At 40.1% G+C, this 19969-nt stretch overlaps 1 protein-coding gene across 1 annotated transcript; it reads right to left on the bottom strand.

Annotated features, from left to right (window-relative positions):
• Nucleotides 1–13693: 13693 nt before the first annotated feature.
• LOC149957373 (retinol dehydrogenase 11-like) lies at nucleotides 13694–15627 on the bottom strand. Its single transcript, XM_090166999.1, has 2 exons — nucleotides 15243–15627; nucleotides 13694–13761 (listed from the first exon to the last, which is right to left on the bottom strand). The coding sequence occupies exons 1-2, from the start codon at nucleotides 15625–15627 to the stop codon at nucleotides 13694–13696; spliced, it is 453 nt and encodes a 150-aa protein (XP_090023125.1).
• Nucleotides 15628–19969: the final 4342 nt, after the last annotated feature.

The following is a 19969-nucleotide window of genomic DNA, read 5'->3' as shown; positions in this document are numbered from 1 at the left end:
GAAGCTGTTTAAAATTTTTTGGAGTTGGAAAATTTCGCATCGTTTCAGTCTTTGCTGGGTCGACCATTATTTCGGAGTTGCTCACTATATGTACTAAAATAGCGCATTCTTTTTGGCAGAATTGCGTCTTTGAAGCTTTAATAGTTAGGCCCGCCTTTGACAACCGGTTAAATACCTCTTCCAGTGTTTTAATGTGTGTTTCAAAGTTCGCAGATGCTACAATAATATCGTCAAGGTACGCGCATACGCCACGTCCCGACATATCCAAAAATAACGAATTTACTAGGCGTTGGAAGGAAGCGGGTGCGTTACAAAGGCCGAACATGAGTACCTTAGGCCGAAACAATCCTCTATGGGTTACAAAACTAGCTATGTCCCTATGACCCTCAAAAATTGGCATCTGCCAGTAACCACTAAGCATGTCAAGGGTCGTAACAAAGTTGGGTTTGTGTAGCGAATCGAGAATATCGTCTATCCGTGGTAACGGATAGACGTCGCGTCTCATAATGAAGTTAATTTTTCTGTAATCTATACAGAGTCGCTGGGTGCCATCTTTCTTACCCACCAACAAAGTGGGACTGGCTCAAGGACCAGAAGAGGGCTCAATAATGTCGAGAGTAATCATCTCGTCGATGATTCTATCAATTTCTGCACGTTTTGCGGGAGAGAACCTATACGGGGGGCTCGAAATTGGCCTATCATTTGTCAAATCAATATAATGTTGAACGAGGTCAGTGCGTCCGGGTACTGTAGAAAATATAGGTTTAAATCTGTTAACTAGGGATTCTAATATTTATCGTTGTTCTAGATTTACCGGGGTGGCTTCTAACGCTTTAAAAAGTTCGTCTTCATCAATTAAACCTTCGGTAACTGCTAAGTTGAATATTGAATTGTTAGTAAAATTTTCCTTGGGAGCAATAATTTTGGATGGTGGTTTATCATTAACTAACTGCTGAACGCTTAAGTGAAAACAACTACCTGACCTAAAGGAGTCACTACAGTTAATTCCACCCTTAGATTTAACTACTCAACTCGTGGTCTACGACCATGCCTGTATGCCTTAAAATATCTTTCCCTAAAATACAAGTGTAGGGAATATTTGGGCAGTAGACTGCCTCAAATTTTACAAGCTTTCTAGGCAAACCAAAATTGACGGTTACTGCCCCATCAGTGGGTAAAAGGGTTCCATCGGGTTGACGAAGGCCTAAAACAGATTGAGAAGTTTGACAACCTAAATTTTCTGATAAGGGTTTGAGACTACTATGAATTATCGTATGTGTTGAACCAGGGTCAATGAGGGCTACGCACGGAACAGTTTTCAAATAAATGTCTAATAAATCTTGGCCCATATTAAAAATATCTGGGTACCCTGGTGGAGAAACTGCCGCGCTAGCTAATTGGGTTGTGTTTATTGTTGAGATGGCGGCCTGCTGCCTGTCAATGCGGCAGAGGCCGTTTCTCCGTTTCCCTGAACCGGATTCGGAGGGTTCCTAAGGTTAGGACAACGATTTCTAGCGTGGCCGACTTCTTGACATCCGTTACAAGTCAAGTTCGGATTGAAATATGGACCTGGTCTACCATTAATGGATTGAGTGTTTGGAGCCTGACTACCAATGTTGCTAGGTTGTTGCCCGCTATAACCACGCGAGTGGGTATTATTATGAGCGCTTTGGTTATGGTTTTGGTGCTCAGTTTGGTTAGTGTTATTAAAAGTGTGATTACCCCGATTATTAAGGCGAGAGTTCTGGTTGTGAAAACCATTAGCAGTACTATTACCCCAAGATGTGTGGTTGCTTGATAAATCATGGTTTCTCGAGGAGCCAGATTCCGCCTGACCACTATTCGAGTCCGTCGATACGTCTTCCCGTCAATGGTCTGGATATTGTACGAATGTGGTTCGTCAGCATATGAATGAATTTTGGCCGGCACCCAGTTGCAATGACCAGCTTGATAAAAGACATTGTCACCAGGGTTAAAAGTAAGTGGTCGCGGGTGACGCATGGTGCGCTGTGACGCCACCATGATTTCTTGCTTAGCTGAAAGAGCATTCTGAATCTGGTGTATTGGATAGTTGGGTTGCAGTGACGAGCTCGTGGTAGTGTTATGGTTTCGAAGTTGCCTTCCCATGAGCATCTGGGAGGGAGACGGTAACTTCCCAATTTTAGTTGTACGATACTCGAGCAGTACATAGTGAAGGTCACGACCATCCTTCTTAGCCTTGAATAAAATATTTTTTATTGTCTATATTGCTATTTCTGTCATACCGTTTGATTTCGGGTAATGTGGACTGCTGGTCACATGATGTGTTCCCCAGTGTTGAAGAAATTCCTTGAATTTGTATGAGCCAAATGGAGGTCCATTGTCCGACACCAGTCGCTGAGGAGCGCCATACCTCGAGAAGTGCGGGTCGAGAAATTTTATGACAGATTCGGCCGTAGTGTTCCGCATCTCCTTCACTTCTATGAATTTAGAAAAATAGTCTTCAAGTATCACTAGTTTTTTTGTCTTCTACCTGAAATATGTCAGTCCCAACTGTTTCCCAAGGAAACTTCGGTTATGGATGTGGTTGCATAGGTATCGCGGAGTTGGCGCGGTCGCGATTCCGGCAGATTTGACAGTCCCGGACGTAACTCGTTATATCAGTCGTGATCTGGGGCCAATACACGTGAAGTTTAACTTTCTGAAGACAGCCGCTGACTCCCTGGTGGATAGAGTGAAGTTGGGCAATGACATCACTTCTCATGGTTGCTGGAACGACAAGGCAATTTCCCCGGTATATCAAGCCACAGTCCTCATGGAACTCCTCCTGATGTGGCCAGTATGGAATGACGTCAGGCGATACTCTCTTCTGTGATCTCGGCCAACCTTCATTTATGTATGCACGAGGAGTCTGGAGAGTGGAATCATCTCGGGTTGCTCGCTCCATCGAGATGCGTCTATCCGAGGAAAGAATAGTTAGGGCGTGCAGAGCGGCGTGTTGACCCTCCATTTCCGTGGTATCGATGTCAGTCCGCTGTAGTGCAGCACGAGAGAGTGTGTCAGCGATCTGGAGGTTGGTGCCAGGGACATACGTCAAAGTAAAATCGTAACGGAGGAGGCGCAGTACCATTCTCTGTAGACGTGGGGAGAGCATATGCATGGGCTTGTTGATGATGGCTACCAAAGGTTTGTGATGGGTCTCGACGGAAAAGTGCGTTCCCACTACGTAATAGTGGAACTTCTCACAAGCGAAAAGGACACCTAGGAGCTCCTTCTCGATCTGCGCGTAGTTCTTTTGAGTCGACGTCAATGTTGTAGATGCATACTCGACAGGGCGATCGGCTTGCAAGAGAGCAGCACCAATACCGTTCGAGCTGGAATCCACAGTAATCTTACATGCAGTGGTGGGTTTGAAGACTGCAAGTATTGGGGAGGACGATATTAATGTTTTTACTTTATCATGGGGTGGCTGAGTGGTTAGCACTTTAGCCTCGCAGCAAGAGGAGCCGGGTTCGATCCCAGCTAGTGGCACTGGGTGAAAATCCGGAACCACTCCTTCTGCGTAGAGTTTGTAAGTTATCTCCCCACTGGTTAAAGGGGTTTTCCACCGAGATCTTCGGTTTCCCCTTCCCATAAAAACTTGCTGAGGTTAACGGTAATAGTTAGTGTAGGGAGCTGTTGGCTCGCGTGGCATGAAGGGCTTGCCACCACCCTCCTACGCATTGTAACCCGGCCACCTGTTACTTGATCACGCACAAGCAACATTGCTTATGTGGTCGAAGGTGGTGCCTTGGGTATTAGCTCTATTTAAAAAAAAAATACAACCTGCATGCTCGGAGTCCATGAAAAAAGTGAGTCCCTCTTAAGTAACGCTCTCAAGGGAATTGCTTGCTCCGAATATGATGGGAGGAACCTTGTAATATAGTTAACCATTCCCAAGAATCCTTGTAGTCTTGTAGAGCATGTTTGCCTTGCGGCGAGGGAAGGTCCAAAATAGCATTGATTCTTTCCGAATCGATCTCGATGCGCTCCGGTGTTATTATGTGGCCAAGGTATTTTATGCGTCGGGTGGCGAGCTGTAACTTCTTTTTACTAAAGGTCAAGTTAAATTTTCTTGCAGTGTCGAGAATACGCACAAGTAAAGCATTGTGCTCTTTCATATTCTTGGCAGCAAGTAAGAGATCATCAGTAGAGATACGAGTAAATCGGAACTTCTCCGAAGGAAAGATCTGTTCCATTACCTGTTGGAACACTTCAGATGCCGTGCATATGCCATATGGAAGGCGTAGATATCTAAAAGTACCAAACGGAGTCGAAAGGTGAAGAGATATGAACTGTCCTCCGTTAATTCAACCTGCCAAAAAGCGTTTTTGGCGTCAAGGACTGTAAATAGTATTACCATGGAGTCCTGAGAAAATCTCCTGTGCTGTAGGCATATGGACAGGCTGGCGTTTGATGTTTGGATTCAATTTTCGTGGGTCAAGGCAAATACGTACCGACCCGTCCGGCTTGCGCTCGACTACCATTGGGTGAACCCATTCCGTGGGGCCCTCCACAGGCGTAATGATGCCATTTTTTAACATTCTCTGTAGTTCATCAAAGACCGGTTGTTGCAGTGCGTGTGGTAGTCTGTGAGGTACGGAGACAAATGGAACTGCAGCAGGTTTCAATTGGATTTGGTATCTGATCGGCAATTTCCCTATTCCATCAAAGACATCGGGAAACTGGTCTATTATTGACTGTGGATCATCGTGTGTTACGTCAGATCTGGAAGCAGCGCGAGATTCCTGTAGGACCTGGACCGTGTTAACGTCTTAAAATTGAGTGGTTGGTGGTCGAGTAGAGCGGGAGATTAAGCCCAGCGCTTCGGACTCGGTGGCGCCGAGGATCGGAGTTGTCGGTTCCGGAGTGATGTAGAATGTTAACTGCCGTTGTGCCGCGAAAGAGATGCCGGATAGTTCAGCCATACCCAATATGGGAACGTTTTGTCCAGTATACGCGATGATACGACGAATTGGTTGAGCGAGATGCAACTTCACTGATAGAGTCTCATAGATATGGTTTGGGATGATATTAACTTGTGAGCCAGTATCTAGTTTGAATAGAATCGGACTATTATTAACATGTACAGACTCATACCATTGATCATCGGAAGGTCGGGTGGCAGGATCGTGAGTGGCATCGCAGAGTGCTGTAATGATCCAGGAAATATGATTCGTGATGCGCTTAGTTGGGTACGTCTGAGCGGCGGGCTTGAACCTCGGAGTAGTGGCCGTATTCGTCGAAACAAAAGCTATCGCTCATACAGTATCACTGTGAGGTCATCGGATCTGCTGCTGGTTGAGTTAAGTTGAGCGACAGCAAACTGCCCAATGGCCCACCCGTGAACAGTTATGGCATTTGGAGTCAGACGCCGGGCAGTAATTAGGATGGTTGTGACGTAGACCGCAGTTGGAGCAGGTCATTTGTGGCTGAACGTGGCGAGGCAGACGATAGTCCGTGGAACTTCGCTGTGATGACGAGAAGCTTCGCGAGAATGGCCGGGTCGGAGCCCTAAAGGGCCATGGATGTCTGGAACGTAGATGATCAGAAGCCGGGCGACCTCCCTGTCGGAACGGTCGGTGTCGCAGAGTATCCAGGGCAGCAGAGGAAGGGGAGGACGGCGTAGGTCCACGCAGTAGGTTAGCGTGCACTGCAGACGTTTCCTCAGTCTGACAAACTGAAATAGCTTCATTAAGTGATAGAGCCGGTCTGGAGAAGAGTCGTTTCCGCAGGTCTGGGTCGAAAATGCCTGCCAGGATCTGGTACCGGAGTAAAGAGTCATTGATTTCCCCGAAATCACAGCTTCGGGCTTTAGTGCGCAAATCATTTAGGAAGTCATCAAACGGCTGGTGTTGACTTTGCTTCGTATGGAAAATACATATCGATGTGAGTCCGGATTGTTGAAACGCGCGTAGTAGTTGTCGAATGCAGCATATATTTGATCGAGAGTAGGGTGCTGTTGGTTTTCTTCTAGTGGTATGGTCAGGTTCTCGTAGATTTTCTGGCCAGTCGGGCCTAATGTATATAAGAAACTGGCTACTTGCGTCGGCGGAGTTTCCGTAGAGAGCTTGGATGCAGCTGCGAAGATCTTGAAGACCTTCTTGTATTCAGCCCATGAAGCTGCCGGGTTAGCCGTTCCCGGTGTGAAATGTTCTGGTGCTCGGTAACTGGATGAGGACATCTGAAGGCTAGGCTGTATCACTTCTGACACCATGTTGTGAAGTTCATTGAGACGCATGGAGCAGGTTTAACTCATAGTCTTTATTAAGTCATTCTGTATTCAATATTAGTATACAAGTGTTTATATAAACGCTTATACCGCTAGTTGTTTATTTACCCGTTCGTTAGCAATATTTAGATAAGGCTAATAAAAAACAATATGTTACATCTTTCTCCTAAGGAAAGAACCCATGTATTACAAACATTAAAAGCAGAGTGTTGCACTGAGCAGGTTACCATCGGGTTCCCTGAATTAGTTGTTACCAATTGTGACGATAAAGAGCTAGGCATACTGAGGCTGAGATTAGCCAAGGATGGGACAATTTGATTCACACCAACTGGTGGAATTGCTTGACTCTGATTTGCAACCGTTGATGCCAATGGTGACGGATTTTGGTTCGTGGGATATTGAAGTGCACTTGTCGGTGCCAAGGGCAAAGTTAGACTACTAACTGAAGATAGTGCCAGTTGCGCTTGCGACGTCGAAGTTACAGTAGGCATTGCTGCCGGTAAAGTAAGAGTACCCGTGGGAGGTGCAGAAGAAGCTGGAGGCGCTAAGGGTGGCCTTGCATTTTGGAGTTGGGTTAATGCGTTTTGAAGCTGCTGCTGCTGTGTCGCTAAAGCATGCAATTGAGCTAAAATATTGGTCAATACGTCCGGTGGGACGTTAACTCCACTACCACTAGCATTACTCGGAGACAGGGGGTTAGTATAACCAATGCCCGAGGTAGCAACATTACTTGCGGCTGGAGATAGCGTTGGGATAGGTGCGATGACCTGATTGGCGAAACCACTTCTTGTATTCATGCAAGGTATTAAGCTAGCGGGGTTCGCTGATTCGGGAGTTTTCGACGTGTCTCTATTCGCGCTTCGCTTTTGGTAACGAGCCTCTCTTTGTCGTTTGCAATACTCAAGGTAAGCGGGACTATAATCACCACTCATAAAGCTATATAAATCTTACCAATAAAACATAGAAAGGCAGATAATCGGTTAGGGACTCTAAATCAAATCTAGGTAACTTTCTGGAATAGCCGACGAAATCAAAATAATTAAAAAAAACCCACACACATACCTATTACGTATAGGGAATAGCAACAAAAATCATTGCGTTCAACCAGAGAGAAATGAGATATTTTGATAAACACAACCGACTAACAATTGACTACCAAATTATAAGAGGAAACAAAATTATTCTTCTATTAAACATAAAAAATGCCGGCTGGGCCCCCAAATTGTAGCGCGGGCGTCGGAGATCAAATCTCAACCTAGGGACAATCGACTTAAGCGAACCCTTAAGGTACCCGTCTACAATTAATAAAGGAAAAAGAGAACCCAAGGAGATAATAAGGAATGAATACGCCCGGGACTACTCGCGTAACGTTATATGGTGGGGTTAGCGAGGGTCCTCAGTATTAAATTGGTGTCTAGGAGAAATTTGTAATTAAACGTATCAAGCCAGTTGTTAGATTGTCAAACACTAAATGATTTAATTTAACCTCAATATCCTAACCAAACATTTAAACTAACTTAAAACTACTTAAATACCAATTAAACTTAATGAAATATTAACAAACTAAGCAACTGGCCAGTTATCGCGACCAGTGGTGAAGTCCTAAAATAAAAAGAACCGGGGCGCTACCTGAATGGGTACAGCCAACTTCGATTACGCGCGAAATCGAAGTTGGCTGTACCAGCCGCTATAAATGTACATTTAACTTCGATTTTTAGCGTGATTGAAGCTATAGAAAGGTAACTAGAATGCTGCCGTGTAACTGGCAAATGGGCCAAACGCCGTGGCAGACGATAGCCAGATCTCAGCCAATCAGAGCTCTAAGATTGGTTCTGCCAAGAATTTAATGTAACCAGAGAGAATGACGTCACCTATCTCCCGCTACAGTAGCGGATCCAAGGAGGATTATTGCTATGTGCGCTACTGCCCTGCGTGAGACAAGACCATCAATACCATTTGTTTCTTAAGATTGTACTTCCAGAAAAGTAAAAAAAGGCTCTATATATTAATTATGTGGTTTAATATTTAATAAAATGTAGCTAGTTGCCAGTATTTACAATACAGTCTGGTTTATTTGTAATTGTCTGCCTTATTCTTCCAAGATGTCAACAAGAATCTCCTTAACTAATAGGTGTATATAGATACCCCCAACCCACGTGCGATACAAATTATACAAACGTGATCGATTTAATCCTTTAAAATACTTCAAGACTAATATTATATAACTCCTCCTTCTAACAAGACTTTACCATAAGAGAGTTCCCTAGGAGGGATTTTACAATTTTTTGGAGTGTCTGTTAACAAAATGTATTCACCGCGTTGGCAGTTTCATGAACTTTGTAAAAGGTTCATCAGGGCAAAACCGATCTTTTACAGCTGAGCCAATGACTGCCACGTCTACTAATTGCAAATAAATAATATCGTAGACATATCATGGAGGAATAACAGTAGAAGTTTAAATTTGTCACACTATTTAGTACAGTACGACCACCAGGTGACGCTAGTATCGCCTTTCATAAAAAAACTCCTGTTAGTTATCCACGGAAAACTTCCGAGGAGAGGTATATTTTGGCGTGCATTTTTGATAAAATTCTTTTGTTTTTTGAGAAATATATAAATTGCTGGATCCGCGTTGGATCCAGCTGGATTGATGTCGGTCCAGAAAAAATCCAGCTGGATTGAAAACCCTGCTGGATTGCAATCCCTACCTGGGATAAAACACAAACAACCGAATCACCGAAACACCAAAATATTCGACCAGCAATTATTTTAGGGGAAGGGGATAGTATATTTATTATTGTTTTGATATTTCGCATTACAAGGTCTATAAGCCTTGCTTTGGTAACATAAAAAAATATTGGTTTTAAGTTACTTTTAACTGGTCCATGTTTATCATAATATATAGCAAACAAATGCTAAAGATTGCATTGGCAAAATTTTAATATGGATCAACAAATTAGAGATTTCGAATGAAATTAGTCAGAATGTACTGCGTATGGAGAAAACATTACTGAACACTAAAATGGTAAGTTATTTGTACAAGAAATATTAAAATAAAAATTATTTTATCTAATTTCATTCTTTTATTTTATACAGGGGTATATAGAAATATCCCTCAAGGACATAATCATTCCTGGGTTAGGTTCGGAGCCTGTAAGACTTTTGGTTAATAATAAGGAGAAGCAACCATGTATACGTTTTTGAATGGACCTGTAGTTCATGGAAATCTTTTTGAAAATGAAGAGTTATCCGAGGCTGCTGCCTGGTCAGTTTTCAAGCCAATATTTGAAGATGGTTACACAGTTTGTGCTGGTGTTTCAAGTGAAGTTAAAGAAAAATTAGACTCCCTTCCATATGTACCTAAAAGTATTTCAGTACACTTTCAACCATCTGCAAGATTATCCTCGAAGTTGTGTGCAGTTTGATTTAAAACTTCTAAAAATATGCCAAGAAAATATGATAAAACCATACCTCAATGTAACCCATGTAAAAATGTGTCTAGACATGTGCTTGCGTTAGGGTTACAGAAGGAGAAAAAAGTTTACACATCTCCATCATCCAAGTGTGCCTTAAAATATTTATCACCTTTGACGAAATCCATGCGCCTAGCCAAAGCACGTGTCCGTAAACGCAGACTTGTTGAAGCCAACCAGAAATTAGGAGAAAAGTGTGACCAACTTAAAATAGAACTTTTATCAAAACAGAGCAAAGGATTGTCTGATATGACCAAATTGATAAACGACAAATATAAACGGGACTTACAAATTATTCTTGATAGAAATACTGATACTAGTGCGACATTCAAAGAAATCTGGGAAGCAGACTGTTCACGTTCAGAATTTGAAGATAAAGAAGCATTGTGGAAAGACCAGCAGATCAATGGTATAGAATTTATATTGGAAATTTTATCTTAATTAAATTTTTTTCTCTTATATTTAGTTAGGCTACTGGATCGAAACAAAATAGATGGAGTAGTATAGCACTTCGCATTGGTAATTATTGTTTTACTGCACAACAGATCTGTCCCAGGCTAATAATAGAAGTTTTTCTTTTCCATATTTTGAAATACCTTTTCCATTAAGATTTTCTCTTATTTTTGAGTTTAGGGCTACAAGGAAAGGTTTGAGCTCTTTTCTTGGGTATTGGTAGCCTCCTTCATCACGCATCTGTATACCATACATGCCTTGTCCTCTTTGTTCATGGTGACTGCCCAGCTCATGTTCCACAGCACCCTTGACTGCCGTATTTGATCATGAGTGAGCTTCATAATCTTTCCCTTCATTACCCTGTTATTGTGTAAACTTCTTATTTGTGATAAACATCCACCCCCGAAAGATATGTATGCACGAACATATTTGTCCTTTGTTACTTTGGGTAAAGGATCTTCATCAAAACTTTCAGATTGAGATTCCATATTTGTCTCTTTTACAACTTTTCTCGTTGGAAGATATTTTGTAACATATTAAAAAACTTCATACCCATAGCTGTGAAAGAGCTGAAGAAAATCTGAATTTTTGATATTTTCAACAATTGTTGTAGATGATATCACCCTTTTCAAAAAAGCAAAGTCTTTAAGAATTATTTTATACCACTGTATAACTGTAATTGCCATTTTTTCAACATAAGTTTTCAATTTTCGTCTCTTGACTGTAGTTAATTAGGTTTTCAATATTGTAATAATGTTCCACAAATAAATCAATTAAAGCTTGTAAAAGAGCTTTGAAACACAGAGTAACAATAAATTTTTTATGCAATTCCAGAATAGTATGTTCCTTGAACATCAATATTAAACAGCTTAATAATAAATCATCTACACATTCCATAAAGTTCTCTATATTTTTTGGTTCCTCCATATTCTTGAATAAAAAAAATAACTCATTTAGTATTAAAAAAATTCTACAAAATCACAATAACATACCTTAAAAAGTTTAGTGCAACCAAAAAAATCCCGCCAACCCTCACTGTACTGTAAACGTTCCTTACTATATCTAGTTTATTAAAGTGGACGACGGAATGGATAACGGCGACAAACGTGCGTAGCGTAGGATTATAACCAACCGCGAGTAGGCTCTTGCTCTGTTTGTATTCCGCCACGTTTAAGCAAAACCCCTGACTTTTGTGATGCTCATGTCAAACATGCGAAAAAGTGTTCATTCAAAGTAAAATGGCCAAAACTGGCCAGTTTGAATCAGGAGTGCTCAATAAGGTAAACAATTGTCAGTTTGCTATGGGAGTGGTCAATATGGTCAAAAATGGTCAGTTTGCGATGGGAGTGGTCAATATGGTCCAAAATGGGCAGTTTGCTATGGAAGTGGTCAGGATGGTTCAAAATTGTTAGTTTGCTATGGAAGTGGTCAATATGGTCCAAAATGGGCAGTTTGCTATGGAAGTGGTCAGGATGGTTCAAAATTGTTAGTTTGCTATGGAAGTGGTCAATATGGTCCAAAATGGGCAGTTTGCTATGGAAGTGGTCAGGATGGTTCAAAATTGTTAGTTTGCTATGGAAAAGGTCAATATGGTCCAAAATGGTCAGTTTGATATGGAAGTGGTCAGGATGGTTCAAAATTGTTAGTTTGCTATGGGAATGGTCAAGATGGTCCAAAATGGTCAGTTGGTGATGGGAGTGGTCAATATGGTCCGAAATGGTCGGTTTGCGATGGGAGTGGTCAATATGGTACCAAATGGTCAGTTTGCGATAGAGTGGTCCATATGGTCCTCAATGGTCAGTTGGCCATGGGAATTCCATAATGGACAAAAATGGTCAGTTTGCTATGGGAGTCTCCATAATGTACAAAAATGGTCAGTTTACCTAACGCCTCTAAAAACATTGGATTTCGTCTAATTAGACCATAGGTAGTTGCCGTTATTCCGAACCCGCCATAGATTGTTATGGTTACATTTAGTTCCGGCCCAAAAAAAAAGCTCCTTACCCTTGAAATATTGCTATTTAAATTTAGTTCCTGACGCAAAAAAAGGAACCTTTCCCAAAATATTGCTATACACATTTAGTTCCTGCACCTTTATCAAAATTTATCTATCGAATCTCATAGCTCATTTCTCGATGCATTTCATTCGAAAAAATTTCAAAATCGTGATAGTCTGCCGTTATCTATTACACTTTTGTATATTTTGAATAGTCTAGCCATTTATTCTAGCCACTGTTTCCGCTATCAGTCCTATGGTAACCGAAACAATCTATGGTGGGTTCGGAATTACGGCAAACACAAACAATTTCGAAATTTATAAAAAAAATAAAAATACTTGCGGAGGTCAGATAATATTTTAACTATTAGTTTTGAGCCTCCCTGTTGTCTAACTTTATGAAATCAAGTGTTTTTAGGGGAGTTAGGTAAACTGACCACTTTAGACCATATTGACCACTCCCATAACAAACGTACCTTTTGGACAATATTGACCAATCCCACCGCAAACTGACCATTAAGGGCCATATTGACCACTCCCATAACAAACGGAACCTTTTGGACCATATTGACCACTCCCACCGCAAACTGACCATTTAGGGCCATATTGAGTACTCCCACCGTAAACTGGCCATTTTGGACCATATTGACCACTCCCATCGAAAACTGACCAATATGGACCATATTGACCACTCTCATCGCAAACTGACCATTTTGGAGCATACTGACCACTCCCATCGCAAACTGACCATTTTGGACCATATTGACCACTACCATCGCAAACTGACCATTTTGGACCATATTGACCAATCCCACCGCAAACTGACTTAAAATAAAGCTAAAACGTTACTTCAAATCATATTAAAATCTCAGCGTTGACAAAAATCGCAAAGATAACGGAAAATGTTCCTAAAAGTGGGACTCTTTCGAAATTTTCCCTCGTAGGATAACATTAGAAGGGTTGCCCTGGGTTTTAGCGCGCCATGCGGAATTTTACCGCGTAAATCGGCTTTACCTCATACGCTTGTTGACACATGAGGAGCATATAGCTGGGGCCTTCTAGTGCGAGTAGCAGTCACTGAATCTATAAGTCCGCCGTGATTAGGTAAAGATTGTTGTTTATCATAAAATACTAGCTAATAAATATCTATGTATTAACAATACTTTCACAGAGTTGATATGAGTATTGCAATAATAATTCATTATATCGAAAATAAATTAAAATCAGTTTGAACTCCGATGTCACTAAGCCTAACACGAGCTGCGTGAAAAATGTTTGGGGAAATCTTACCGGAAAATGTAAAAAGGACAGCCAACTTATGGTTTAGTCTTAGCGAAATTGGTGGTAGGTGACGTAGTAAAAACAGTGAAAGCACGTAGTAATATTTTATGGAAAGTCCTATTAGAATCTAGGCTACGGAGTTGTATATTATCTTTGGTAAGGCTGCGGAAGCTAGCTATAGCCTACTTTTTACTTTATTTGGGGCCCCAGGAGACATGGACACCCGCATAGTGTTAAGGGTCAATCTACATTCATAGCGTGGGTCGGTCCCGGAAGAGCCTCTTGAAGGTCATTTTGGGGGTTAAATTCTATTGGATAAATGGTTCTATATAACGTTAACTGTAAGGTTGAAAAATTCATCTTTATCCCGAAAATAATCTTTGAGAGTGCCAGTTATTTTTACACTGAGCATATTGGTTATTAAAGTTTTTTAATATTTGATCATTTTTACTGTAGACGGAGAAAATTTGCCGGATTTTACCGCCTCGAGCACTAACGGTAAACGAAAAAACGGAAGACATTTTATTGAAGCGCGTTGAGCTCGACCACTCAGAGAGCGTTGTGCCGTCACGTGATAGACGCAAAAATTCGTAAGCTTATTTTTAAAGACTTTCAAAATCACACCTTATATCACGTGACAACGTAACACTCGCTGATTGGTTGAGCTCAAATTGCTCCAAAAAACCGAGAAAATAAAGTTGAGATAATTCAACTTTTTTCCTCCGTTTTTTCGTTTACCTGCAGCGCGTGGTGGCGGTAAAATCCGGAAAACTATCTCAGTGTGAACCAGCTTTAACCCCCTCTGCTCTGGTGTTAATGGAAAACTAGACCATTCTAGATGTAACTTATTTCGCTAAAGGCTATCGAACTACACCAAAGAAAACCATGTGATAAACACTTTCCCTTATTCCTTTGTCAAAATTATTTAATAAGTGTTTCAATAAAATAAAACGATACAAAATTAAAAGATTTAAATGTTTTTCTTTGCGTAACGAGCTTAAGCTTTGGTACTTTATTGGAATGCTCGTTTCGAGCGTGGACTTCCAAAATCTTCATCGTCTCCAGCGCGTGCTCTCTATCTTCAATAACTATAGCTAGTGACGTAGAAAAAACATTTACACGTGACCTCCCGTTATTTATAGAAACACCTATTTAAGTAAACGGTTAAATAGAACTTGTTTTATATAGAAGGGCTCGTTCAGTTTCGCACTAGCCTCCTGAATAATGAAATGCGTGCGCGCTTTCAACCGTAGCTTTACAAATAAAACTAACGGAAACACGTGACTATTTAATCCAGTGACTCGCGCATGCGCGTAGGGGAAGGAAAGAAAAAGAGAGCGGCATTTATTGAAGTGCCTATGTACAGTAAAATATTTAAAAAAAGTTCTAACAGCAAATTTTTACAAGCGATTCGTACTAAATACAGTAAAAAACTCAGCAAATTTATCAATCTCACTGTTGTCTGTATATACTCTCTAAGACAAGGCAACTATCAGCAGACAGTGATACCAAGAACAATATATCCTTCAGCTTGCACAATATTTTTAAGGCCTAAGATTTTCCGATACATTGTATTTTAATTTCATTAACCTCTAATAAAACTAATTTATCTTATCCACACGCAGCCACTAATTTCTGATGTGACATTCGATTAATGAATCATGCATTTGTTTAAAATATTGGATAAGATAATTTTTAATACATTTCGTTACTGTGAACTTCATGAAAACATTGTGAAGTGAAATCGCCTCATACACGCATTTTCCATATTTGTAAGTAGTGGGCTTACTTGATGTAGCGGTCATTCCCGCGTTGCAGATGAGAATGTTCAGATGGTTTTCCGTCCTGATGATGTTTTCGCAGAAGGCCACGACGGACTTCATGGAACTCAAGTCCACCAACGACACCAGCACGTTGGGATTCCCCGTTGAGGCTACGATGTCGGCCCTGGCCTCGTTGGCCTTCTTCTCGTTTCTGCAGGCCAGGACCACGCGGGCCCCTCTAAGGGCCAGCTTTCTCGCCCCCTCCAAGCCCAGGCCAGAGTTGGCGCCAGTCACGATGGCCGTTTTTCCGTCCAGCCGACGCTTGCTGCGACATCGTCCTTCTGTAATCTTGTGGTAAGCCTTTAGAACGATAGCTGCAATGACAATTACCAAAAGCCAACCAACTGCCATTTCCTGAAAAATGTTCAAATAGAGTTACTAGTTTCACAATTAAAACATAACACAACAAAGCGGACACATAAATGTAATATTATCTATTGTTTATTATTTTGCATACGTCGAGGGGCAGGTTATTATGACTCCTTCGAAAAAATAAATCGTTATTGGCAAGATTAAAAGTCGTTAGATGACTTGAGCCTAAGGTGACGTCTTGGGTATTAGCCTAGCTAATTATTATGTTTTTAAGATTAAATCGTGACCGAAATGATTTTATTGTAATTAAATTCTAAATAATTTATTTATGACTTGCTTTTCGCTATCTGTTAGGAATAAATCTTTCTAAATAAAAAACAAAATAGAAAAGGTGTACATTGATATGTGAGATAAAGAAGTGCTTACATACTTTTCGTTCCCGCGAATTTAATGGATGAAAATGTTTTCCTCAACAAAGTGTGTAAATCATATTAACCAATAGGGACGACTGATTGCGCTACACATTGAAATTATTTTTAAAGATTGGATAGTCAGTGGCACATTCGCTAAAATAAAATATTTTGTTCACAAAGGAAAAAGTACGTACGGTTTCTAACTAACGCCAGCTGCCTACATCTGATATTGTACACGGATAAACAACAACCTGTGTATTTTTAATTAGGTAATTCCACGTACCGTTGCCAACTCACGCATCTAACAATTGTAAGTGCATTTACGATTCCAATAGTAGTTTCGGCTTAAGCAACTGTCTTCTTGTTTAAACCCGGATTTATTGGCTTAAACCACGGTTCTTGGGGATAAAACTTTGGTTACTGTAAAATATCGATATATATTGATTTAAACTAATTTTCGTTTCGGTAAGTTATGTCTAAATGTAGGTACAAAAATAAAATTTTTGTTAAAAAGTACAATAAATCTGTTAGTAGATTGTACTAAACAGAGCAAAAACTAAATGGAAAAATCGTCTACTAAACAGGGCTATGACTTGTTTTAAACTTAACTAGCGCTAACCATCCCTAGCCTCTGTTTACCCGGTTGACAAATACGTGAATATGTTCATACTCCCTTTAAAGTATATAATACTATTAAAATTTTTAATTGACAGGTTAAGGCACCCCTCGAAAACATACAGGGATATCTTGTTGGAGTGTAGATTTTACAGATCGAACCGAGGTCAACCAGATTTACAATTCGGGGCAATCGGGGAGTCATTGACTCTCAAAATAAATCATTCAAAGAGTGGTCGATGGTCACTAAGACCCCCAATTAAAATAAAATCATTTTACAATATTTCACAAAATATCAGAAACTTTTTGCTTTTCCTATCGTGTATGGATGTATTTATATAATTTGCACTACCCCAATTAACCCCCTCCCCACGACTCCAGGAGTCAGTGGCCCTCATAAAATATCAAGTGTTCCAAGGTCCCCCCGTCAAAAATACCACTATTTGCAGGTCTGACGTCTACACTCCTGCATCTCTCTCGTCGTAAGATATTAACAGTGTACTTGGAAACTTGAATTAAAAATTAGTGAAAAAAACTTACAAGACGAAAAATGATCAATCCAAGTTCATAAGAATCAAAACTGGTTTAAGTTATTATAATATAAGTTACATAAAGATACCAAGAATTAACTAACCACAAGCACACACTGAATTATACCATAAGTGTATAACACTATAACATAAGTATGACACTTCCTATTCTTCACATGCACAATATTTACTGAGAGCTATTCACAAGACAAATGGGATTCGTCACTGTTTTGCGTCCGCTTGCTAACGCGTCACACGTAGCCTTTAACAGCGCCTCGCTAGGGAGAGATTTTCTTCTTGTGATGACGTCACTCCGTTACTAGCTCTCAGTAAAATAATATCCAATGTGACAAACTTATGTAACAATATTATAGACTTAGGGTTATACTAAATAATTACCGTGAAGGCAAGTATATATACACAACTGTTAAAAAAACTAAAAATTTACATAATATAAGAAAAAATCTACATCATTTTTTCGACACTCCCTTGATGAGAACTTTTTCTTGAGAATGTAAATTTAACTTATCGCGTTGACGAGCAAAGGCTTCACTGGATAGGGGCTTCGTAAGTATGTCTGCTATCTGATCTCCGCTCGGGACATAGGTGATATCAAGAACTCCCTCTCTCGAATGTAGAATTGCCGGATACTGATATTTTTATTGTGCCTGTGAAATTCCGGATGAGCTTCATGGCGCCAGCGTTGTCAATTCGAAGAACAGGCACGTCGTTGTCTCGGTTGATGTGTACGTCTAATTTTATGCTCTGTATTCAGACGACGTCCTTCGCCTCTTCAGTGGCGGCTACCAACTCGGCTTCGGTGGTGGATAGAGCGACAGATTGCTACTTCCGACTGGCCGACGCGAATGGAGTATTGCCCATAAGGCAGACTATCCCGGAAGTGGAACGTCTTGTCTTTTCGCAACCTCCATAAACTGCGTCGCAATAGGGGACTGTCGTTGTGGTTTCATCAGCATGGAACAAGAGACTCAGTGTTGATGTTCCTCGCAGGTATCGGAAAATTCGATTGACGACGTTCGAATCAGCTACAGTTGGACTTGCCAGTGCTTTCGATACTCTATGTCGGGTTATGTGCCCATGGCTGCGAAGCGAATACTTTCGATGGCTGAAGAGTAGACTGTCAATTTCTCGAACTTTACTCGACCTTCTTCGCTCGTGTCTGGGGAAATGACTGGTGTCTTCGCAGGTTTACATTCGACCATACCGAATCTTTCCAGGACTTTTTCAATGTAAACGCTCTTATGCGGGAAGATTGAACCGTCTTTCGTGAAGTCGATGTTCAGTCCAAGGTAAGTAGAGGATGCACCCAGCGCCGGCCCGGGATCGGGACGACGGGACCAATAACTTTTGACCGCAAGACTGAAACGCCTGACCTCGCGCTGCCGCCTAAAAATATCATTGGATTACCTGGGAGGCGTGGATTACCTGGGAGGCGCGGATTGCCCGGGCGCGCGGTTAATTTGAATTTAAAACATGGATTCCCTCTCCGAAATAATTCATGTACCCAAAATTGGACCGCAAGTTTTTTTTCTTTTAGGGGAATCTCTATGGGAGTTTAACATTACAATAAAGCTAATATTTCCAGTTTGGGGTACTTTTGGTCCGAAATGGGGTACATAGGGCCGAAAATGGTGACTTTGGTCGTTTTAAGGGTACTTTTGTTCTATTTTGGTCCATTTTTGGGTACATCAGAAAAGCAGTTGGAAAAACGAAGAGCCTTAATTTTTTTTTTCCCACCCATCTCCAAACTCCAAAAATTTATTGCTTTAATTTATTTATCGCTTCCGTAGGTATAAAATAAGATAAAAACCACTTACCTATATTTTAATTACGGTAAATTAAAAATACTTAATTAGTGTACTAAGTTACGTTTAAAAGAACCTTTTGTAACAATTCCAATATGTAAATATAGGTATAAGGATTGAAAAAATACTTAAAGTGGTTTTACTGATAAACTCTAAAGGAATTTAACTTTAAAGGGTATCTTAGATTATTGTTTTTAATTTTATTCAAGTTGAAAACGTATTAAGAGTCCTTCAAAGTACTATAAAAGGATTTTATTTACGAACTTAATTCATATTTTCTTCAAACTTTCAATTCGCTTTTATTACTATTTAAATACGGTAAAATATAATTCTTATACACAAATATAGTCAGAAAGATACTATAAAACACTAAAATTAAAATTAAATTAAATTTGTGTGGATAAGATTTGTAAATATCATTTTGAAACTAATAACTTTCACGCTTTATTTAAGTCAAGCCAATAAAAACAATTACCTATATTTTAAATACGGTAAAATATAAATACATTTCCGATATGTAAATAGGTAGAATAACACTATGAAAAGTTCCTTTTTCTTCTTTTAATACGACAACACACAACTCTGATACGCAAATATATAAAGAAAATATAAAAAAAAAATTTACTCTACGTTCGATACGTTAAAATACATTTCCGATACACAAATATAGATAAAGAAATACTATAAAATGTAAAAAGGTAGAAAAATACTACACATTAACCATTATGAATTTAAGCTTACAACATCCTTCACGTATAGAGCATAACATATATGTTCAGAGTTAACTTGTTTCCTCGTTATCTTTATCGCATGTGTTTTAAATAGCGTATGGAATAAGTTAAGAATGTACTGAAATGGTGTATGTTTAAACCTCGTAGAATAAAGAGTAAAACATATGTTCAGAGTCGGCTTGATTACTAAAGCGAATAACACAGAGACGTTTCCGGTGTAGTCACGTAGGAAGAAAAATACTACAACACTCTCTATACTCTACATT

The sequence above is a fragment of the Leiobunum rupestre genome, chromosome 2 (assembly GCF_980474605.1).
Source record: "Leiobunum rupestre chromosome 2, qqLeiRupe1.1.hap1, whole genome shotgun sequence".
Lineage (NCBI taxonomy): Eukaryota > Metazoa > Arthropoda > Arachnida > Opiliones > Sclerosomatidae > Leiobunum > Leiobunum rupestre.
The sequence above is the reverse complement of the archived record's forward strand: the minus strand, read 5'-3'. Positions and strand labels throughout refer to the sequence as shown.

Coding starts and splice junctions, on each gene's coding strand:
- LOC149957373 (XM_090166999.1), bottom strand. CDS start 15,627: ATGGCAGTTGGTTGGCTTTTGGTAATTGTCATTGCAGCTATCGTTCTA. Junction 13,762..15,242: donor GGGAATGACCGCTACATCAA/GTAAGCCCACTA, acceptor TTTATCCAATAG/AATTTAACCCCCAAAATGAC.